This window comes from Orussus abietinus, unplaced genomic scaffold (genome assembly GCF_000612105.2).
Source record: "Orussus abietinus isolate OABI.00-Male unplaced genomic scaffold, Oabi_2.0 scaffold58, whole genome shotgun sequence".
Classification (NCBI taxonomy): Eukaryota; Metazoa; Arthropoda; class Insecta; order Hymenoptera; family Orussidae; genus Orussus; species Orussus abietinus.
The window spans coordinates 616,896-640,968 of record NW_019394249.1 but is presented as its reverse complement, the minus strand read 5'-3'; the positions used below and the strand labels follow the sequence as shown (position 1 = coordinate 640,968).

Genomic DNA, 24,073 nt, shown 5'->3' with positions numbered 1-24,073 from the left:
GTACCGGAAGTTGAGACCCGGGGGATCGACGGCGGACGTCGTTTGGAAGCGAAATTTCCTTTTCCGTTTTCTCCTACGCCGCGTACTTTTCGAGTTACGCCCCTCCAAAGAACCGACCAATCAGAGCGCAGCATTCTTATTTCCGCTGTATCTCCGGAACCACGGGTCGTAGAAAAAAATGGTAAAGGAAGTTTCGTCGCGGAATCCGGTCCCCTATCCATCGCGTCGGTCGCGAACGCCACCTACCTGAAGTAAACCTGTCCGTTCAGGTACCAGATGTTGCGACTCGGGGGAATCGGCAGCGGACGTCATTTGGAATCGATGGTTCCTTTACCGTTTCCTCCGCTGACGGTTGGGTACCGCCAGGCTCCCGAGCGTAAAAACTTTTAAAAATTTGACCTTATTGTTCTATACAAAAATTTAAAAAAAATCTGACCTCATCGACCTCAACAAAAAATCTCTTATTTTTCTATTAAAAAAAAGAAATTGCGCGAATCAGTTAATTTAGGTTACAATAGGTTAAAATGACAGGATGGTTGAAGATGGATTGGGAAGAGTTAGGATGAGTTAAGAATAGGTTAGGATGGATTACCAGTGGGTTAGGTTGGGTAAGGACGGATTAGGGTAGGTTAGGAATGGGTTACAATGGGTTAAGAATGGGTTATGATGAATTAGGACAGAATAACGACGGATATGAATGAATCTAATTTCATGTAATAGCTTGCCACCTGTCCGGCGAATCCTTACCTATCCTTACCCTGTTCGTACCACTCTACCATGCCCTATGCCTGCCCTTCCCTGTTCCTACCACTCAACCCTGTCCTTACTCTCACGCAGTAGTTATAAAAAGGCGTAAAAGTAGGTTAGAAAATGAACAACAATACATCTAGATAACTTTTATTAGTCAATATAGTCGTTATCGTCACAAAGGATGTGATGCGATAGCCACGCGTGTTCATCAACGGATATAAGTACGAAAAACGATTAATGCCACACAATCAATAAATTTAATGTATGAAATGCAATTATGTACTTCAGAATAAATCTTCGTAGCTACTTGTCTTTAACCACTGGATTACTTGACAACACGTATCTTAATTTTATTCTTTTACATTTAACGTTCAATTGTGTCTTTGTATAACCGTGAATATGTCACTTGTGCGCGTATGTGTGTACAAACCTTTAATGTTAATCGAAGACATCAAAAACTTTCTACGTCAATGTTTAATTATATTAATTCGGGAGTAGACCTGTCGGGGAAAGGTATTGCGCGAACGCGCAAAAACTTCAGACTGAAGAACTTGAATCTGTCGGGAAACGCGAATCCGAATATCAGCAACCTAAGAAGGCTCCGACGACGCCGCTTCGCGATTGTCTTTTTCCGCGTACGAAATACAACGCAAACATTCATCCGCATGGATGAATCTCCCGCGCCGAGAAGATGCGGATCCACGGATCCGGAGCCCACGGGATCGAAACGAGTCCGTCGTTTCCTCCACCCGACAGTGCTACTCTTCGTGCAGTGTATGTTTACAGTTACAAAACGTCAAAAGTGAGTTTTCAGCCTTCTCCAATTTTTCATTCTGCGTTTTCTAATTTTGTACTACGTACTCGTGACATCAAATGACAATGAGCTGCCAACAAACGCGTCTCCATGACTTCTGGCAAAGCCTGTTTTTTGGAAGACTTACGCTTTTCAAAAGTTCCATACGTATACGGGCAAGAACTTGGCACTATTCATGTAAGTTGGAGCACGAGTTCTACTAAGTGCAATTTCAATATTATTGAGTACTGAGATTCTATTAACAGAGTTAAGACATTGATATAAGTGTCTCGTTTCGATACCATAAATTGTCCCGTACCAAAATCCGTACCGTGTTCGATTATTTGATAGTATTCCACTCGTAGATAAAAAGAACAAAGTAGAAGTGAAATTCTTCCGAGATGACGTATGAACGTGGAACTAACAATTTGTACCTTTGCAGGAACCAACAAGGTTCGCTAGAATGTCTGAACATGTGTAACGTGATATTCCCTTGTCACTCGACGTCACGGGTAGACATTTTCGACTTAACAAAAAGAAAGATCTATGAGAACTGTAGCCTCACCCGAATGCTCTCTGAAACGATGAATTTGCATGAAACTTGGACTAGAGAATATCAGAAAAAAAAATTACATCTCTCAGCCTTTTACAGTACTCGAGTAGTTCCGTCTGTTTCTTTTGTTGCATCGGAAATTGGTCCGGTGTATGGCAGTGCCCTGTTATTCGCTATGACATCGCGCAAATTAGATAGCGAACGACTCAATACGTCGACAGCTCGTCGTTATATAAAGTTTCGAGTTCCTTAACAGCCCGCTAAAGTCGAGGGAAATTGGTAAAAATTCCCAGGAAAAAGCGCGTCAAATGGTACAGCGACGTCGCACAAATGCTACGATTGCGTTGAAAAACGCTAACGAATGCATGCTCTCTTAGGGATGAGCGACTGCCAGGTAGCGTTGTTACACGCGGGATACTCCAGAGGGAAAGTTTTTGCACGCTCGCAAACGGCGACAAAATTCTGACGAACTAACCGTGTCGAAGCTGCATCGGGGAAATGTCTTCGCGCACGCACAGGCGCGATAGCCAGGATCAATAATGCGGCTAGTGCCGATTGCGTTAACGGACCCCTCTCGACCTCGTTGGTCGAAACAAGTGAAATGGTTTGCAGGTATTACCTTCCGCATTCGCTTCGCCGAAAATCAATCGTTATATACACATGACGGCACGCGTCGATTAGACTTTGAAACCATACCTGTATGTTGATCACGGTATCGAACGCTTTGCCATTCCGCGCGTGTGTGTGTGTGGGTGTGTGTGTAAGATCGCGTTCCGACAGAAAGAATGTCGATAGTAACCGCGCTTCTCCTATCTTCCTAGCTTTCCGACTAGACGAGCACGTTGCGCCGATTCTCGTCCGCACTCGCAATCGGACTCGTTATTAGACAAAGATACACAAGGGTAAAGTGTCCAAAGGAAGACGAAAGAGGGATATAACGGAGCGCGGATACATAAAAACCGACGTCGCGTCAACGAACGGAGGCTCCGTCGACGGTCTCTACCCTACGCAATCTGAACGTCAAGTCCATGATCGAATTATCTTAAACCCTAATCAATATATCATTTATTTCTGATAAACGATGAATCCTATCGGTTTCGGTTTCTCTAGTTACGTCTACGTCTACGTCTACGTCTACGTCTACGTCTACGTCTACGTCTACGTCTACGTCTACGTCTACGTCTACGTCTAAGGTCTATGTCTACGTCCTGCCTCGTAGATCCGTCCCATTCACGCGTTCTCCCCTCGCTACCCCTGCAGGTGCTTTACGCTACTACTATTCAAATATGCCCGCTTAATGACTCAACCCGTACCATGGGTCGTAAATACTCCATTCTCGCGATCGTTCTTATGCGACTTGCCGCTAGAAAAAAAATACTCTCTAATCTCTATACACTCGTCGCAGTTATTGTAACAGATTCTTTCCGTGCATTCCTCCTTTCTCTTCCTTTTCTCGTCCCCGACGCGGTTTCGTCCTCTCTTTTCGGTTATTTCTCTTTTTCGCCTATCTTTTCGGCTTCCCCCACTAGTTGACATCAGCCCCCTTGAAAAACGCGCCATCGTTCATTCCTTTTAGTCGGGGTAAAACAAGTCACCTAATCGTCAAAAAAGTGACGCGATGCCACGCCACGTATAAAAGTGTCGCATCAAAAAGTATCTCGAAAGTTTCGAAGGAATTCCATACTTTACAACACGCAACGAACGCAGGCGCAAGACGAAAGCGAACGTTTAGAGTCCTTTGGTTGCACTTTCCTCGAAACCATGGCATCGTTTCGCCTTAACCGGATTCATATGCGTTGTGTTGGCCCCAAACTTAGTTACGTCTTCGCGTCCTTTCGGGTGGAAATCTCTCGTACCTCGAGTGGGCAACCACTAAGATCTCGGACTGCGAGACTGATCAGGCGGAGGCCGCATTTCATAGCAGGCGTTAACACGAGAAACAAGCTGTTCTCGGACGTTGGACATCCGGAAGACTCGTTAGTTCGTCGCCCTTCGTTTCGATTTCAAGTGACACTTTACTACTCCCTGAGCTGCCAGTTTGTATGTATGCCGTATTAAATTGAAAATGAACTGCCTTGTGCGAGAACCGTTTGTCGGATCATCGTCTAAAACTGACCAACTCACAGTGAATGAATGGTCTAGCTCGCTCACTGGAGTGTCACGTGTCGCGCGATCCAACGAAAGATATGCCCGACGTACCAGCTAACGAGATGGCTCGAGTCTTTCTTCTAACGAACTAATATTATTCCAGATGTAAAATGCGACGAAGGTATAAAAGTAGAAAACGCGATGACAGTGGCGACACGTTTCCAGTTAACCTGGAAACCTGTAAAAGTAAATACGCGTCAACGGGAGTCGAGACCTCTCTTGTCGTAGCCTCTCCAGTCCAAAACCTTCTTCGTTCCGCCAAAGAGTATCCGAAGCGTGTCCAGGGCTCATCTTGATTCCGTTTAAGAAGAAACTTCAGTCCACGTGGTGGATTTAATAAAAAAAGAAATCGAATCAACTGCTCGCGCGTCACAGCGAAGCCGCGTTTGTTCGTTCGTTGTCGTTGGGTCAACGTCGCGCCTTCTCATCTAAGATGCTCGAAGTCATCCGAGTCGCCTCGAGGGATCCACCGTCGACGCTTGCGCCAGTTCCAGACCTGCGCGTCCTTTGGCGAAGCCGACGACGGTCCGAGCCTTCTCCGACAAGGAAGTCCAAGGAGGAAGTGTCCGTCTCGGGCGCCTCCGTCGCCCTCCGGGTCGGCTCGTCTCTTCGGCGTTCGGCCACGTCTCCGAGCTGGTCCTTGTTCTTCTAGAATGCCCTCCTCCCGGTCTCCACTGTAATCCGTTCGCGGCTGCGATCGGGCCGATGACGCGGTTTACTCCAGGCGCGCCTTGTAGCTGGTTTTCCATATTTCCGCGAGCGTAACGGCACTATGGAACCTATGGAAGATGCACAGCGGCAAGGTAACCCTCTGCACGATCGCCCAAGCGAGGAACCCATAAAAATCGAGCTGCACGGGATTCGCGACGACTTTCTGCGTCTCGAACGTGTAAATCACCCACATGGTTACGTTACAAATCAGCAAGAAAGTGACCACCTGGCGACCAGGCTTGCTGCGATCGTGTTCCGGTAGATGAACGCGTCTGCGGGAGACATCGGCGATGAACAGCATCTGCAGAACGACCTGAGCCACGGATAACAACCCGGTCACCATTACGAGTAGATTGGGTTCGTGCGTAAAAGCAGCCAAAGAACCGGCGATCACGCTAAATACAGCGTACACGAAAAGGCCAAACGCGGACACGCGCAACAGGATGTCGTTGAGATCGCTTTGCTCTTCCGCTTTGAACTTCAAACTCTGGACTCGAATAAAACCAACTATAATGGCCACGATGGAGAGAGCCATGAGGACACAGTGTGACACATCCGCGAGATAAATGGCTAGCAGTCCCAATTCGGGATGATGGATCAAAACGAAAAAGAGGATAAGGCAAATCAACGAGCCGACCAAGAGAAGAAGCCCGAAGAAGAGACCCTTACTGGCCCCAACGCAATCCACCCTGGCGTGGCCCGCGTGTGCCAGGGCAACCGCTCGTCTGGACAACATTGCCTCCAACCTGCGCTCCAGGTCGGCTTCTGCCTGGTGAGGCCACCGAGGGTGACGACCGATGTGCTTCCACATGACGTAGATGACAGCTGCTCCGATGAGACTGTACTCGATAATGAAGGGAAAGAGGTAGGGGGCCGCATCTTGGACGATGCTCCCCATGATGTTAACCCTGCCGCAGGAGTTAGAAACGTTGCCGTCATCGGTGAGGGCCTCGGCGTAGAAACCCAAGTTCGGGCTCCACACGCTACTGGCGTTGGTGAGGTTGCTCACGTCGAAGATCTGGTTCACTTCCTTTTGGTCGACGTGAGGCGCGTCGAAGAGATAGTAGCCGAATGTGGTCGACGAGGCGCTGCCGACAGTCGTCGTCGTCGTCGACGCTCTGGTAGTGGTGCGTACCGTCGGAGCCAAGGTGGTCAGCAAAGTGGAGAGCGCCGTGGATGCGGTCGTTGGCGGGGTCGGCGGAAAAGGCGTCGTGGTCTTAAGCGAAACCGCGGTCGGTGGCCTCCACGTGGTCGTGGTGGTGGTGGTTGTGGTCGTCGTCGTCGTGGTGGTGCTATCTGTCGGCGGGATCGTGACTGCTCTGACCACCGACCTCGCCGTGGTCCTCATCATGCGACCCAGAGAGGCGATCGCCCCGGTGGTCGACAAGGTCGCGGAAGGGGTATGCCTGGTCGAAGAGGTAGAGGGTGCCTCTCGGAGTTGCGCCATATCGCGAGCTTCCGTTCCCAAAATAGCACCGGCGTTCCGCATGGTGTACTGTTTTATACTTTCTGGAAAGTATCAAAAACCGAGTCAGTGCGAACGAAGCTTGTCACTGCTTAAAGGGCGCATGATTTAAAATCGATTGTTAAAATCCCCTCGGACTTAGGGTTCGTCTACCACGTAATCCTACATTCTTACCGAGTATACCTACTTCTTCCTGTCCTAAGCGTTTATGATATTGAGTGATTTCTTTAAGACTTTCCAATACCAAAGTGCGAATCCAGACGCAGAGGTTGGTTGCCACAACGTGCATCAGACCGAATCGGGCAATTACCTTGAATCGGTGAATGTTGAGCTGAAACGACGAGTTGTCAACGGAACGTACACGAAACTGCAGCAATTTAATTTCACCGATCCTTACACACGCTTACCCTGGAATTCATGAAGATGAAGTACATTTGCATGAAAGTGAAGATCATCTGAAGAACTGGGTTGACACCTTGAAGGATTTGGTAGCAGGCGGACGTTGCCGGTACTTCGAAGAAAGCCCCAAACTCCAAACCATTATAAACCATGGTTCCCAACCCAAAAGCTAGAACATCGATCGGACGTTGAAAGCCGTTCTCTTTTAACGGTTACGCCGCGAAAAGGTATGATTCAAAATTAGCCTCACCGATTGCGCCGATTCTGAGAAAGAAGCTTCCGTGGCTGTGATCGTTCTGAGAAGTCTTGCGTTTTCGCAATGCTCGTGTTGCCACTCCAGCTTCCACGTCAGCCGCATCCTGCAATCCCGTGTATTGCAGCGGGTTTTCCAAATCGTTCCATAGCAAACAGCATAGATAAAATGAATCGCAGTTCGTTGATACAAACTTTTAGAAGGCGTCTTGGATAACGTCACGAAATTGGCAATTTGGGACGACCTCCGAATCATACGTGATCCGAGGAAGATACCTTGAAGGCGACCCTGCCGTTTTCTCTCTCTCTCTCTCTCTCTCTCTTTCCTACAGGGTTGGCATAAATCCGGGTTTTTTTTCTTACATAAAGCCTAGCCTAATGGTTTTAATCGGTTTAAACCATATTTGCTGCTTTTTACCGCCTAAATCGTTAAACCATATTTATACCGGGTTCTTTCCATTGCTTTATCCCGAGTATGCGCAGTAACGAAAATATGTTTGAATACTACTTACACCGTAGTGGATCGCATGTGTAGGTACAGTGTGCATACAATATTAGAATAAATTCTACGCTACAAACATACTAATGGATTTTATAAGATGGTTTTAACCGGTTAAAACCCTGGTTAAAGCCGAGTGGGTTTTATGTAATGTATTTTATTTTCTGAAAAAAACCGGAAAGAATCGGAAAAACCCGCTGACGTTAACCGGAATGGGCCAAACTGTGCCAACCCTGCTTTCCTAGGTTCCACTGAAAACCTCTAGCTTCCTCCGATCTGGACCCTCCTGCAAGCTCGATCTAGCGCCCGACTCCGCCGTAAGATATCGGCTAACTCGGCCGATTGCATAAGCGACGAGATATCGTTTCTCTCTATCGTGCCGGTTTCCGTCGGTGCTCTCGGTTACCCGTATTATTACGCTACTCTGACCAAGAAAAATAATCACCGGGAGAGCGACGAGGCTCGATTCAGTCGAAACATCGATATCGACTCCCGCCTCCCCCCGTCCGCTTTAACGCCTTCTCAAGGATGCATTCCGCGAACGCACGTTTCATATTTACCGACAGGTCAAGCCTTGCGAGCACGAATCGGTTCGAACCTGAAAATGCTCCTTCTTGCTCTTGGCTGTTTTCTGATCCTTGTCTTTGCTGTCCTTCTTCTTGTTCTTGTCCTTGGGCTCCTTGGGTGGCTTTGGGGGCCTCGGCGGGGGTGGCGGCGTGTCGCTCCCCCGGGAGCAGCAGGCGCTCTCCTGCAGGAGGAAGCAGAAGACGTAGAGGAGGAAGAAGATGCTGACACCGTACAAGTAGGTGAAGAAGCCCTCGTAGTAGTAGAGTGGTAATTTGTGGGTGACGACCTCGCTTATGACGTACGCGATGCACACGACCACCAGCAACTTTGCGTAGATGAAGCTCATAATGATAAAGAGAGAGGTTCTGAAACAAGAGAACGGGAGAGCACGGTAACTAAAGTCTTCCTCGTACGGCATCGACAAATCCATCGTTCGCTTTTATGGACGATCTCGCGGACGGATTCGTTTCTGCGTCCATCCGGTCCCTTGGTACCTCTTCTTCGCGAGAACTCTTACCGTTTCTTCCTGACTGTTCTCGTTCTACCGCTCCGCCTTCTTGCAGTGCTCATATTGCCCTCTTTCTCGATGACGAAAGGTACGGTTTCGATTTCCATGGCGATATAATTAACAAGACCAACAATTTAACGTTGGAATCGTGAGGCCATCGATCATCGACACGATACGAGGACGAACTCAGAACCGCGGAAACGGTTCAAAGTTCTCCAAACTTTTCGACATACCTTCTCAATAATCCTGGTTTAAATTTGTCTTAGCGGTACATTGTGTTTACTCGTTACTTTATCTATCGTTACCTTCATGCAGAAGAGCGCATCGCTCGTGTCTGTAACTTCAGAGGTTAGATTTTGTACCACTCAAGAAGTTTTAAGCAGTCGCCCGATTACGATCGCTCATCTCTTTCCCTTTACGAGGGATATTGCCAAAGTCGCTTAAACAAATATTCAGAAAGTATTTCTAATAATCGAGGAACGGATTTATCTCCCAAAGTCCAGCAGTTTCGAGATTGCATTCGCAGGCAGCGGTTGGACGATTCATTCATCGCGGGGTTGCGCCAATGGCATCGTCTGCGGTGCGCGATGCCGTGTGGTGCATCTTTGTCAACAAGGACTTAACCACCCTTTGTTCTCGCGGTATTTCAGGGGTTGAGGTGCAGACTTCATTGTATCGCACACGAGTCTCCCGACACTCGGCTCGAACGTTCTTTCCGAGGGTCGGAAAAAGGGGAAGAAATGCGGAAAACGAGGGGCAAATGCTCTTCCCCGTAACGGGGATTCTTCGAGCTACGACCGAGCCGAAACGAAATTGTGCTTTTGACTTTCCCGACACCCGGTGCTCCCTTGCGACCGGGGACGCATTGAATTACTTTCCCAAGGAGAATAACGGGGTACGACGCGTCAAGGTTTGGCTCTTCGACCGTTTCGCCTCTCCTCCCGCTCTTTCGGAGAGCTTTTTCGGAACGGTCCTTCGGCAAGGAGTGCGCGGAGAGGGATTCGTTTCGGTGTCAAAGGGCGTTGAGATCGAGAGCAACTCGAATCGGGAATTAAGCTCGATCGAACCGCAAGGCTCGCACGCGTTAGTGAAACGGATCGATGGTCCAACGGTTCTATTCGTCTGAGCGCGGCGGTCGTCGGGACTTCTGGCAAAGAGGTAGAAAAGGGCCGGTCCAACGAAACGTACACTTCCGTAGGGTGCCGCGTCGTGTCGTATCCGGATGCCGAACCCGGGAAACGCCGACCCTTTTCGGCGGGTCTCCGGGAGGAGAGTCGGCGGCTGGCGCGCTCGCGAGCGCGGCTGCGCGCTCCGGGACGGTCGGCCGGGTCGATACTTCCGTGAGTACCCACTTCCAGCTCCCTGCTCGCCGGAACGCTCTCCGTACTCCGGCCCGCCATTTTGCCTCGGTCCCCGCCTTGTCGATTTTCCCTCATCCGCGTGTCGTTTGAAACCCCCAGCGATTCTGGCTGCCTTGAGAGGTGCATCGCGGTTAATCTACTCGTATCGTCGACTCTCATCGCGGTTCGTTCCATCTTTTCCGAAGCAGCAATGAATAGACCCTATCTGCACGAAAATACTTTCGCGTTCTCCGTTTTCCAACGCCTGCTTTATCGAGTTCAGCTTTTTCGATACCCATATCACCCTACGTAAGCTTTCCGAGTAGTCATCGAATGCACATCTTTCGGGCGGAGTCGAGCTAGGCCTCCGAAGCACCGACTTTATCCGAAACGCGCGGTATTTCTCTCGTGTAAAAATAATAATAAAGGTACGGCTTCCGGTTTATTAAATTATTAGGAAATTAAATTCAGGTTATCTGATCGCGATCGTCCGAGGACTTAAATAACAAATCTTTCTACATTAGAGCCATCAAAGTATTCACGGCTGTTAGTTATCCATTGCCGCGCAAGCCAAGTCAGAATTTACTTTCCATTTGTACCCTCGTTTGTCCGCGTGCACGGTCCAATGCATAGTTGTTCCGTTTTTATTACACTTTAACTACGTGGAAGAAAAATTACGATGTCGCGAGTCGTAACCGTGGTGATCCGAGCCGTCCTACGCAGCAACTCGCGGCGCCGACACGACGAAAAGACCGCCGCGAAATAGTTGACCAATACTGGTCACGATTATCGCTACAATTTTCTATCACAATACCAAAATAATCGAGCGTTTACGACGCCGTGTCGATGTCGCGGAGCGGTGACACGTCGCAGGCGACGGCCGCGTCGGGACTGTTTTACTCCCAGGAAACAGAAATGCAATGGAGAAACGAACGGCTTAGTTTCAGGGCCGCGTTAACGTCGACGGGGTAACTCGAGAAGACTTCTCGCGACGAAGGTGCGCCAAGTACTGTTTCGTTTTCTCCATCAGCCGCGATACGCCAAAGGTGGTTCGACTCATTTTTCCGACAAACAGTCCAAAGTGCAAGAAAACCGGAGATTTCTTAAGAACACCAAGAGCAACGAAGCTTACGAGTCCATATCGAGCACTATCAGGCAAAGGCTCGATGAAACATCGGTTTTCTTTCAAAATTAGTACGCGTCAACATTAACGTTATATGAAAATCTTTATACGATGCTATTGCATCGTATATTACTCGTGCGTCCTCCGCCTCACAAAAATAATATCGAGCCGTTGTAAATAGTCTTGTTAACCGATGATTCTATTACACCCTCATTACAAACATGGGGAAAAGAGTAAGCTTTCACGAGTCGGTATTACAACGCTAATATTGACGAAGGGCTGGTGCAGTTTAAAGCTCTTAACCTTAAAAGTCAAGTGGCGGCAAAGAAACGAAAGACCTAGAAGTAAATGCTCCGAGGCACAGTTCCAATCTCGCGTTTCCCCTTTGTCTTTATTTAAAGTGTACTCCCTTATCAAGCGCGCGTAACTGGGTGCGGACGCGGCGGATTTCTACGAGCGCCCTACCTTCACCCTCGCTTCTCCCTTCCTCGCTATCGACGTTTCGGCTTACTTTTTCGCGGGTGTAGACCGCACGTTCTTGAGCTCCATCTCCTTGTTGGCAGCGTTGTTCTTTTCCGCGTTATCCTGTGCATTCGGAGGCGATCCGACACTCTGCGGATTGAGGGGCCTCGTAACGGGAAGCGTCGCCGTGTTGTCGCCAGCGGCCGCGGCTTCGACCTCCACGGTCGCTACTTTGCAGTCGCCTCCACCGACCATTGCGATCGGAGGACCAGAAATGATCTTGAAATCGCCTGGCGCAGCTATTTACCCTTTAACCAGCGTCACCTCGATGCCTGCAAAGTTGCCCGGAGGCTGAACCTCGAAAACCGGAACCCTCCTCTAGCAAGAAACCGAGACCACTGCTCGGTCCGTCGAGTACGGAGGTCGCCAAACGTCCGCCATTTTGGAGAACTCAAGTTGAACCTCCCGTGCAGCCTACCACATCACTTTCCGTGTATACTTCGATAAATTCGATCTATACTGGTGCTTAGTGACTCTTTATTTACAAGATGGTGGATCCGAATGTTCGAGTTCTGATTGGCGATCTAGAGAAATCGGGTACCAAGTGGTACTTGGGTGAACGTAACATTAGTGCGCCGCAATTCTGACAGACTCAAAAGATAAAAGTTGAAGAATTCCATTTAACCGGTGAACTACGAAATTTACCGAAATAAACTTTTGATTTCACGTATGTACTCGTCACACGTAATTAACTGGTTAACGTATTGATTCGATCGGTCACGGAACAAAGGAACGATCACTTAAAGACATCGCACAATCTTGAGGAAGGATTCTTTTCACCGACATAATTCGTCGCAAGACGATAAAAACTATCGACTTTATCTAAAATTCTGTCACAGTCGTCGCTGATTATAATTAACTTTTTTCTGAGATTCTTTGTCGGAATTAACAACAATGATCGACTCAATAAATGTTAAGCATCATAAAATTAATAAATCGCGGAGAATGTTTCTGAGTGAGCGGCACCGTTTGTGACTCACTTTAGCATGTTTTCGCGCGAAGACTCTAACAAATAATATAAACGTCCAACGAACAAAGGAACAGCTTGCCAGCTTTCGACATTTGCTAACACTTGAGAAACCTGCCCGACTTCATCTTCGACATTAGCACCACACACGACATTCGAAAGTCATCATTTGAAACTGTTCACGATCTACACACTTTTTCGTGTATCCTCCTTCTCTATCCGACCGAGAAAAAAAAAGTATCCTGCTCTTGTGGGCACAACTCTATCGGTTAACACGTTGACTGCCACAGTGGTTATCAGTGAACGGCAACCGCTTTGCAGTAGTGACCACCGTGGCAGTCAACGTGTTAATCCGTGTTTCGTTTGTCATCATTGTCGTCGTCGTCGCCATCGCTGTCTCAACCAGCAACGCCATCGCCCGACACCAACATTCCTAACTAGAGCTTTGTGACCGCGTTTCGGCCTCCTTCCGACCGACGGTCCCACCCGAGTATTTTGCAACTGTAGGACTCTTTGAACCCGTGCACTTGGTCCACCGAACACATCGACTCCGGAGGATCGAGGGAGCGCTCTCGCTTTGACGATCGACGACACCAACCCGCGTAACGGCCAGGTAAATCGCGACGAGGACGCTCGTCTCGATGTTTTCGGGAACTACCTCGGGGAATGCTCGCGACGATCACGGCTTCTCTTATCTCCGAGTGCACCTTTCGCGAAAGCTGAACGATTCGCCGCGACGGACCCCCTATGGGCCCAAGGGCCGTGTGCAACCGAGCCCGCCCCACACCTAAGGCGCAATGCCTCGAGAACGCTCGAGAGAAACGGGCCGAGAGGACAACGGGGAGAGAGAGAGAGAGAGAGAGAGAGAGAGAGAGAGAGAGATAGTGTGCGAGGCGGAGGGAGAGAAAGGGGACAGGTGCTACGTCGGCGGAGCACGGTGAGACGGGGGTCGAATCGCGATCACGGCCCCCAGCATCCCGGAGACTGAGGCTGGTCCGGGAGGTCGGTTCCCGGGCAGGAGCGTCCTCGCGCCCGCGCACTGCTGCCTCGGCGTGGTGCGTTGGCTCGCAGCGATGCAACGTCGCGCCTCGCTCGCCCGTTTTCTCCGAGGAGGCGCGCAACGGGCTTCTCGGTGGCTCTTCTTGCCAGCTTGCCGGAGAACCCGGAGCAACTCTTGCCTCGAGTCACTCCAATCGATTACGGGTTTTCACCGATTCGAATCACCTGATGCCCACTGGGTAGCAAATTTCATTTTTCAACCCCTCCCTAGCAATAACCGGAAATTGAGTGGACGTCGATGGACTTGGAACTTGTGATCGTCGACCACGTTCTCCCTCCGATATGGACACCCGCGGAGAAAGAGAACATTTCCGCGATATCTTTAAACGTGACAAAGACATTCGATGATCCAGTGATAAAAGTACCCTCGATTCGGAGACCGCGGAGTTGTACGTTTCAAGATTTGAACGAACCCAACCCGGAGGACCGTTTCGACGATTCCGACCGACTCGTCACTGCGCGCTCACTCCCGTGGGAGTGCGATGATGTCGATACGAAGGAACCGGGAGGGTACGCGCTGACGGTGCAGGGGAGGGGAGGCGGAGTGCTCGGTGGTTCTGCGACCCACTGACCCGCTCGATACCACCCTGAGTCGGGTCACTGACCTTTCTCGAGCACAAAATCCTCGAACGGTGTCGACTCGTCCTGGTAGTCTCCCAAATTCCATAATCATGGACCAGCCGCGTAAGACTGAACCTCCTCTCAACCTAACTCCAACCTATCCGATACGAATGGAGAGCGCATTTTCGATTCGTCTACCCGGTTACATCGTACTACGAAATCTGTCGACTGACCCTTTTTTTCTTTCCTGTTGGTGTCCTCTTGGTCCATCGGACGTGACATTTGCTCTCAATGTTTTATACCGATATTTTTTACATCAGCAATACGTCACGAAATATTGTCAACGATAAGTCAAAAATAGAGATCCTGCTTTGTAAAACTCCTATATATTCTTATTAAAGATATAGAAGGCAATTTTATAACTCGAATCTAGTGAAAATGTCAGATACTTCGCGTGAGATTACTCGACAACACATTTTAAACATACTTTCAATTTAAGGATTTCGTATCTTCACTCGGAATATACAACATTGTGTGAATAAACTCAAGTAAGATGAAAATGCGAGAAGTGAGCACTCTTATCAAAGATGCAACATCGACCCCCTGTTCGATATTTTAGAGCCAAAGCAGGTACAATATATCCAACATGTGGCTATTTCAGCCAGATCATAGTTTAAAATGATGAGATACGAGAAAAATAAACTCAATGCAATGTAACCGTACAGATAGCATAATGGACCGAGAGTTTGGATACTGATGGGGTTTACGGCCCTCTCCCCATCGAACAAATGATCGTCATTGCGGTAAATTAATCGAAGTCGACGGGAGAAACAGGTACCTGAGTTCGAATTTGCTATTAAACATAGTTAAGGTGATATGAAAGTGTGATATATATATATCAAAAAGTCAAAATATTTATAAAACTTATAGAGACATGCTTCGTTGTACGTCGACGACGAGTAATACCCGCAGACGCGCTAAGCGGTACCATAGCATCAAGATGCACGGCCCTTATACCGGTCAACTCTGGTAGCGGAACATTCTCTGCTAGCCATTTTATCTCGTGCAGCCTTAGTTTTTCTCGACAAGCGCCTACTAAATAGAATCCCGTAATAATGTCGGTATTCGATAAGAGTTTGCTCTCAACGGTGGTTAAAAACTTCTCGCGTGTCAATTATAGACGTCCAGCGTTCCATCGATATCAGCACTGTAGAACGTTTCTCGCTTAATCAGTGATTAAATGAATTGATGTAAACGAAGACAATAGCTCTTAACCTTATGTGACTGCAGGAGGAAAGCAAATACGGGCTTACTTGGCATTTTTCGGCAGCATGCCGTTGGCTGTCGTCGAGTGTGTCGGTGTAAGACACAGGGGTTGGTTATTCGCACTTTGTGGCACCAAGGGTTGCCTTGCATGTGCCGGTGACGTGTGGGAACCATAACCATCGGAATTCAGCTAAAAAATGAAAGAACATGTGAAGATATGGATTAAATAATTTCGATCATATAATTAATGTCAAATGACTACGAAACTGAACCCTGAAATGCTTCCTAATGACATGGTAACGTAAGTCAACTACCTAGTGCATTTGTATAATGATCGATCCGAATCGATTATCTCAAGACCGACCGGGCGGAATTCGAAATTGAGCGAAAAGTCGAGAAAAGTTTCAACACTGGTTACCTTCACTACAGTCCCGATAAGAGAATCCGGCGGCATTTCTGGAGGGTCGGGAATGACTCCAGGGTTCGTGTGTGCAGGATAATCGTTGTGCAGGTTGGCCTCCTTGACAGGGGTGCCACCGTCTAGCCGCTCCATGTCTAAACTGTCGGTAGGTGTAGGCTGGGAGAGCAATCGCTCCTTCATTTCGTGAAGGTAAGGGCAACGCTGCATCTCCTCAGGGTTCTTGCTCCTGTGACGATCTGAAAGTCGAGCAATCGATACTTCGGGCAAACTGATCTAAATATTCACACGATGAAACTGATGAGACTTTTCGTACGGGTGTACTCATTCGCGATCAATCGTCCCACCCATTTGGCCAGGGTGATGATACTCCAAGATGATGCGACAAGAGTATTATTTATAAATACTGTCATGTAACCAATACCACTCCACTTTGTTGGCATTAATGACTAAAGTAATTCACCGATACAAACTGACAATGAGTATCGCGCATCACATTTGAAATATTAGGTAGCATTTTATTTACGGGGACGATATAATTTATCTCCGATATTCTCCACCTGCGTACAATATTGGAAGATGCTATCGTCACTACGAAAAACATCATTCATTCGAAAGAAATGCCGCTAAAAGGAAACGTACACGTTGGATGGACGTATACCAACCCTGACCTTCCCTTTAGTCGCCTCGAGTATTCTCGTTCCGTGGTCGTTGATCCCGGGATGCTACTAAAATAGCTGGACTTCTGCCCGATGCTACATCGATCGGTGAATCCATCCGAGTCCGAGCACGAATTTGAAAAACCGTGCGCACGTTGAATCCAACAGTCCCGATCTCATCCCTATGATTGCCAGGAAATAGAAATGGCTGCGATATTCCATTTGATTCAATGATTTGGTGCCACTCGTACGGAGAGTCAAGTCGAAATGAAGGGTTCGTCGAACAGTCGGAAAAGCGACTTCAATCGCGAGCTCTTTACCGACGCAACCAAGCCGCCGAGTCTCCCTCGCGGAGTAGAAAAGAACGTCGCGCTTCCCTCGAGTCCTCGGCCAGCGGTAAATCTCTGGGTTACCGACCCGTCCACCATCGTCGGGTGACGCTGCTCCTCTCCCCCGATATCCCGTGAGCGTTCGCACGTTCGGAAATCCGCGAAGCTTTGATCGAGAATTGCCCGCGTCGCCTGTACATTCCGCCCTCCCATCCCCCATATGTAACGATCCCACGGTGTAACCAAAATAGCGCAAAGAGACGTCGAAATTCCGCGTCGCATTGTCCTGTAAGATGAAACGAAATTGAGAGGGCAGTCATCGTGTACCTCGACCGAGAAGGCGATACCGGTATGCATGCACAACTCTATTCGCGAAATTCCGTAATATGGAGTGCTTACGTCTCGAAGAGGAACGATCCTACCGTCTGTCATTGTTCCGTCCATCGTTAAGATGCACGCGGAGGACCGCCCCGAAGGTCGTCCACACGTGTTTCGGACACACCCCGTGCATGCGCACGAGCAGGCTCGACCGATTGCACGCGATGCAGGCACCTCGACGCGACGACTCGGCAAATACGACCAAATTATTCTTCCGCCATTCAGCTGGCTGAGCTTTCTACATTGTCTGCGAAGGGGAACCCGGTGATCGATTAACGACACGTCACACGGATCGTACCTACGGGCCCTTCCGAGAGCTCGCTCGGAGCCTTCTCCGTGGGGCACGAAACGGAACGGTGTCGCCATCTTCGATCCATTACTTGGAAATCTAACGACTCTACGGACAAGTATCCGAAGAGAGAACCTCTGCCTACGGTAAAAACCTTCCAGGGTCTGAGTTCTTCTATTTGCGTCCCCACGTTTACCAACGCGATTCGTTAAACTCCCTCGACCACCTGTAATACGAATTAAAAAAGAACGTACGGTCGAGACTTGGACGTTCGGTTGAGGGATTTTTGCTCGGGCGCAATTTTTCATTTCCGCCCGTAACTCGTGCATGTTGACATCGAAGAGTTTTGAAAGTTGGCGTAAATGCAAATTCAACGGGCACGGTTAGTTAAATATCGGTAACCTTTCTCTTGCATTTTGTTTACGCCTGTCCGTTTTCGGTCGCCACGAATAGGCGACGCGAGTCGCGTCGCACTCGAGCCCATCCGCGCCCCTTCGCGAGTCAATAGAAATAACAAGGGATTATCGTCATGGCACGCTCGATGAATGGAAGCCTTGGCGAGCCTCGGCCTCGAGCCTCTTACGCGCGCCCTCCGAACGAGCCGTACTCCGCAACTCGCTCAGTTTTTCCAAAAGCACCATTCGGGTATTGCGAGACGTAACTTCCCTTTACAAAGAGGTCCCTATATTCGAGATCCAGGACCGACGCGCCGCGCGCGATGCTGGCGAATTTCGGAAGTTGTGACTAACGTTTCTTTTTGCAATAAGTTCATTATTTCATGATACTTTTTTACCCAAACTGTTGGCAATCGTTCGTTTAGTAAAAAACCGCATGTCAGGGTTGTCGGCATGTTTTTCTCGTTCGGTATTCGCGTTAAAATATGATGTTGGAAACAATTAGATTAAAGTGTATCCGAAGAAGAACCGACAAAGGTACTACGATATTCGGAATTGGATTTACGCATTCCACGTGTACACGCATAGTTTAGTGAAAAACCTTCAACTCACCGAATTCAAGAGGCGTATTCCAAAACTTTACTCGGAGTGATTCGCACATCGCTTCGTCCGCCTTACTCCCTTACTGAAAGAAAGAGACAGGATGACGCTCGAACGGTCTGAGTAAGATTTTGGAAGCTATCCGCGAACAAATGAACACTAGGTTCGTTAGACGAAAACCGTGTGCAAAGATCGTTTCCGTCGAAAATTGGAAAATTCTTTAGAAAGTTTCATGGATCATGGAACCTTCTCCGGCTTTAAATTCACTCGACTCAAGAGATACACCGCAAATTGCTGTCATCGTTACCCGTCAGTCCCGAGGCCACCCAATCGTAGCTGCAAAAAAAACGCGCACTGGCGGCAGTTTTAGGAACATCTCGACTTCTTAACTTATCCGGAGCGATTGCCGATAACCCCATTCCGTTTCGTTCGTTTCGTCCGTTTCCGCCCCGTTTCCGCTCCGAACGGGAGCGAGAAATCGAAACGACTCGGGAGGGCACCGCCGATCGGTCAACGATTTGCCGCACATCCGGACGTGATCCGGACGCGATCCGGCCAGAACGCATGTCGGTCCAAACCGGGCGCGGAAGGTCGCTGTCCGACGCGAGGCGAAGGCGTCCAACTCACCGAGCCGAAGCAATCCCGGTGGCTGGCCTCCCTCTCGGTGCCGAGGCGATATCACGGCGAAGGGCCGAGAGAGCCTGGACGGGCGCGCGTCGTTTCCGAGAAGGCTCGTCCTTGCGAGTCGCGGTGAGGTTAGGTCGAGCAACACGTAACCCACGACGCAACTCGGCCGAGGGCGCCGATGAATGGGACGGGCCGAACGGCGGAACGAGGAACCCGCCGCGACTAGATGCGATTCGATCGGTAGGAGCGCCGGGGTCGTCTGCGCGACGGGACGAAAGCGGAAGCGGAAGCGACCGCGGAATCGATGGTCGGTCGGGGACCTCGAAAAGCGCCGGTGAGTAGCGCCGACCAGGGTGGCCGGCAGACTGCGTGGCGACCACCTGTGAGCGTCCTGGCGCCGGCGTCGCTAGCCCATCATCGACCCGCTCTCCGAGTTCCAATCGCCCCCACCCGGCCGAAACGAAAATTCAAAATAAACACCTCTGAATTCCGAAGGCCGGACTCGAGGGTACCGACCTCCGCGGAGGGTCGCTCGATGATCGAGGACGCGCGGCATCTCTTTTCGGGAGTCGCTCTTCTCGAAAAAGGATTTCACCGCTCGCCTTTTCTCGGGATACCCACGTATTTCTGCGAAACTCGAGGGCCAACTAACTTTTACTCCACCTGGTGCTCCGTTACCCGACGATGTTGGTGGGTCCACTATCGGACCGAGTCCCGATCGCGTGAAATCGATGCGTTGTACTCCAAAACACTCAACGTTAACGTTAACGAAAGAAAATTAACCAAGCAAATAAAATGCACTCATAAATTTATCGGTATAAATGTTTGTTCTTTACCTTCATGGTGTTAAGAAAATCTTGCAGGCACTGGAGCCCCCTGAAAGTTATGCGGCTTTCTTTTCCATCGCAATCTTCGCGCAAGGGTAAACACCGGAATAAAGTACCACTGTTTAGCTCCTCCAGGAGCGACACATTTCGAGCATCGGTTCTCACGCGAACGAGCGTTTACGTAGCGGCGGGATTTGAACGCGATCCGAATTAATGAACCTTTTCGCGACTCTCGATCCAAAGTCCGGCCGACGTCGCGACGGTGGTAACGCAGCGGTCGGCTTCTCGCGCGCGAATAGTCGTGACCGCGGTCGACGCGTCGCGTTGGTCGCTTCAAGTTCTCCGTCGAGATTCCCTCGCCATGCTTTCTCTCCGCTTCGAGCGTTCGAGGTCTCGGTGGGTTTTAGCAAAAAATCTCGATAATCTCGATCGATACTGCGCGACCGTGCGAACCATCCTCCGACCTGGGTATGTCACCAACTTTTCAAGCCTTCTACAGCGTGTCTTAACTTAAGAATACTCCAATTAAATAGCTCCTCGAATACATTCTTTTGCTTTAAGTATTCAGGATGAAAGGCTGAATAAAAGGTTTTCGGTGGCGTCAATGTTTCGCCGTTTTGTATAATGTACTACAAATGTTATGGCAACGAAATAAATGTCCCTCCACGCTTTGCTCAGTCCCGAAACTTGGCGGCCTTTGCTTTAACACTTTTCTAATTAAAACCACTTTTTCTAGTCGATACTCGACCGAACCACGCACACTCGTCTTCGATCACCTTCGTGGAACCTTTCGATCGCGGATCCTCCTAACTCTTTCGAATGCCCCCGCCACGATTTGGACGCGTTCTTAGCCGCCCGAAGTCTTTTGTGGTCGACGAAGACGGTCTCGTGGCGTTTCTCCAGAAGTCCCTCCGGGGTTTCGTTCGCGTTTCGGAACTCCTCGCGCGACACAGGGGCACGTGACGAATGCATCCGTCTTGCTCCTTTTCGCGTTTCGAAGGCAATTCTTCAAGGCATTCACCCTTTGAGTTTCCTTTCGCTTCCGCGAGCTAGTTCATCTCCTCCTTACCAAGAAGAAACTTGCTTTCCACGTGACGTGCCGACAAAAGAATAAGCCCCAACAGCCAAGTCTCGTTAAGGGCGTGCACGAATGTTTCTCGGATTTTCGAACAAAACGATTGACTCCTGCTATCGGACCGCCTCAAACAATATTATTCTTCATTTGCATTCTTAACGCGAATTAAAAAATCGCGTTTCTTCCGTTTTGTCTCTCAGAGATCACCTGGGGATCGCTTTCCGTTTTTTTAAATGATCTTTTAGTATCCCATCTCGCGAAACGTTCCTCGGGCATCGAGTCGAGCCGTCGCGACGCGGTCGAATCGTCGGCGGTCGAGCGCTTCCCACCGCGAACTATCCTCGGCTCCCTTTGCTCGAGTTCCTCGGACAATTGCCGGCAGTTGCCAACGGTCGCGCGGCAACGCGTTCGAAGGCGCCAAAACGAGAGCGCCGCGTTTGGATTCGGGTGTAGCGACGAAGGTAACCATGACGACCGCGCCGACTCCCCTTCTCGAGCCGAACCGGATTCCTCGATGGCGGGCGAACGCGGCATCTGGCCTCGTTCGCCAAAAGTTACTCTCGTTTCTGGGCCTTGACTTGGGTGCCGCTCGCCGCCGAGTAAGCGGTCTCCTCTTCCGCTCGGGAGATCCGACCGTTTCAAGGAGCGGGAACTTCCTCGGCCTTCTCCGATCGAGGCTCGATCGGGGCCCGATTTAGGCCCGAGCGAGGTCGGCGGTCGCGATGACTGCAGCACCAAAGAATGCGTCGAGACGTGGTAACCATGGCGAACGCGGCGAGCCCTTCGGCGAGGTTGCCGCCGCGGTTGCCACGACAGCCGAATCGGCAGGCTCTCAAATGCGAGAGCAAAAACGTCATTTGATCGCGTTGCCACTTTCGTTTTCACGTGCGTTTACTCAATTTCGAGTGCATCCATTATCTAACGGTTCAACGGGCTTCGATCGTAACGATTTTAATGGAACGCTCTATTATCGTAATCAGAGAAAAAAAGGAGGAAGAAAATATCCCTAGGCAGGAAGGGACCGACAACCAATCCAAAAATTCTGTACTTGGCGACGGTAATTCCTTCCAAGGAAGCAAATTCGAGACACACGAGGACTAAGCGTTTTAAAAAAAACTGTCCCATGCACGCAAACGAGCATTAAAGTCTCAGCTCTTGGGTTCCCCGCCTCCCTTTGGAAACCGATTCGTTGACCGTTTCCGCTTTCCAAGATTAAAGAACCCCAACGAACGATGAGCCTTTTACCGACGCTTCCCGAGCAGGAAGCAATAACAGCGAGCGATTTCTCTCCCTACGAACTATCCGTTCCGATAATATCTTTCCAGATGGCGGAAGGAGGCCCTCTCCGTCCACAGGTGCGTCCAAAGTGCAAAAGTTGTGCTGCGGCTCCGGGTATCGTCGCGGAGCAAAAGTGGTCGATGCCTGCACCTGACCGAACGCCCGTAGAACGACTCCCTCCCGCGCCTCGAACCTCGACGAACGAGATACCCAGCGAGAAGGGAGTCAACGATGACGCGGAGCGCCTAAAGTTGGTCTCGACCGTTCGCCAAGGATCTTTCCGAAGTCCCCTCCGCGGCTACTTCCTCGACTCTTCGAGCCGCACGCGCGAATACTCCCACGGTCCCGCGAATCCACTTTAACCCCTACTCCCCTCTATTGGACCACGACCACGTGTCGAACTTTGCGCTATTTCGAGTCGTTCTTCTCTCGGTTGTTGTCGCGTTTCTAAGTACGACGATTACATCCCACCGTTAACTTTGGTACGCTCGTCGATCGACCGTTACATGTAATAAAATTCCATTCGTACTTCGCGAAGGAAGATTGCTGTAAGGCTGGACGGTTCGCGTATTCGATTCTCCGGTTAACGTTAAATTTAGCAAACTCGTGCGTATAATGCAACCGTATTTCCCAATTTTTTCAATTTTTTCCCGCTAGGGATGCCGGAACGTTCCGGGCTCAAAAAGTACTCGAAAATCGGCCGTCACTGCCTGTACCTGCGAGGGACTCGTAACGATCATCCCGCTTGAAACGAAAAACGCACAAAACGAACGCGTCGGGCGTAAACGCGCCAATACCAAACCTAGAACGTTCGCGTTCGCACGCAAGAGACGTCAAAAGCGGAATAAAAACGGAATCTCGATTCGCCGGTCGGAGAGCAAATCTGCTACGCCGGAACGCATGCTTCGGAGTGCCGGGGATCTGACGATGGACTTACTTCGTGGGAACGGCGGAGAAGTCAAGTCCGGGCGTCCGTCGATCCTCCGTTGGGTCGCTCCATGCCGGGACGCCGCGGCGTCCAGGCGCTTGCGCGCGCGCGGACGAGCCGTCAGACGACGGCGCCGTCCGAGACCGGATCGGAAACCGGGTCGGTAGCCGGGTCGGTAGCCGGGTCGGTGGCCGAGTCGGTGGCCGGGTCGGAGCGGTGACCCGAAGGGTCGCGCAAGGGCGCGCGAAGGAGCGAGTACTCGTGAGTACTCGTGCGCGATCGGACCGACACTCCCGGAAGGAAAGCGCGCGTCTCGGCCCTCGCTGGCCGCGATCGCGTGTGCGTGCGGGCGAACGAGCGCGCGACCCCTCGATGTAAACAAGGCGAACGGCCGACGCGTGCGCGTGGCCGCCGCGACCCACCATGGGCCGCCATGGGGGCCGGCCCGCCGACCCCGTGCAACCGGGGGAACGCGCGATCAATACGCCACCCCTGACTCCGGCCGAGGGGGCCGCTGCCCCGGGCTGTCCTCGGACTGTCCTCGGACTGTCCCCGGCCCGCGTCGCGACCACTTCCTCGCGGCATTTCCTCGTGACTGAGCGGACGGCGAGGTCGGTCCAGCGGCACCTACTTCGAAGCGGCGTTGCCATAAATTAATGGCAACGCGGGGCTCCCTCTTTGGTCGAACGACTCGAGGAGCGTCTTCGTTCCGGCGGAGGAAACCCTCGCACTCGACCGCTCCCGCGGTCTTTCCGCCTCGGAATGATCTTAGGAAGCGAGAATCGCC

At 50.3% G+C, this 24,073-nt stretch overlaps 1 protein-coding gene across 2 annotated transcripts; it reads right to left on the bottom strand.

The window, feature by feature from the left end:
• Positions 1-950: 950 nt before the first annotated feature.
• On the bottom strand, positions 951-23,529 carry LOC105698560. Of its 2 annotated transcripts, none has more exons than XM_012422905.1 (8): positions 23,296-23,529; positions 15,902-16,140; positions 15,531-15,673; positions 8,169-8,502; positions 7,070-7,178; positions 6,828-6,988; positions 6,595-6,751; positions 951-6,464 (listed from the first exon to the last, which is right to left on the bottom strand). In XM_012422905.1, the coding sequence occupies exons 2-8, from the start codon at positions 16,109-16,111 to the stop codon at positions 4,960-4,962; spliced, it is 2,619 nt and encodes an 872-aa protein (XP_012278328.1). In that variant the 5' UTR covers positions 16,112-16,140; positions 23,296-23,529; the 3' UTR covers positions 951-4,959. The 2 variants fall into 2 exon arrangements, with proteins under 2 accessions (XP_012278328.1, XP_012278326.1); XM_012422903.1 differs by lacking the exon at positions 23,296-23,529 and adding an exon at positions 18,564-18,630.
• Positions 23,530-24,073: the final 544 nt, after the last annotated feature.

What these genes read in the sequence shown, in the direction of transcription:
- LOC105698560 (XM_012422903.1), bottom strand. Translation starts at nt 18,612, where the DNA reads ATGTGCGAATCACTCCGAGTAAAGTTTTGGAATACGCCTCTTGAATTC. An exon ending in GCAAGAAGGAGCATTTTCAG is followed by an intron (nt 7,179 to 8,168) that starts GTTCGAACCGAT and finishes ACGGGATTGCAG; the next exon opens with GATGCGGCTGACGTGGAAGC. An exon ending in GGAAGAAGTAGGTATACTCG is followed by an intron (nt 6,465 to 6,594) that starts GTAAGAATGTAG and finishes GATACTTTCCAG; the next exon opens with AAAGTATAAAACAGTACACC.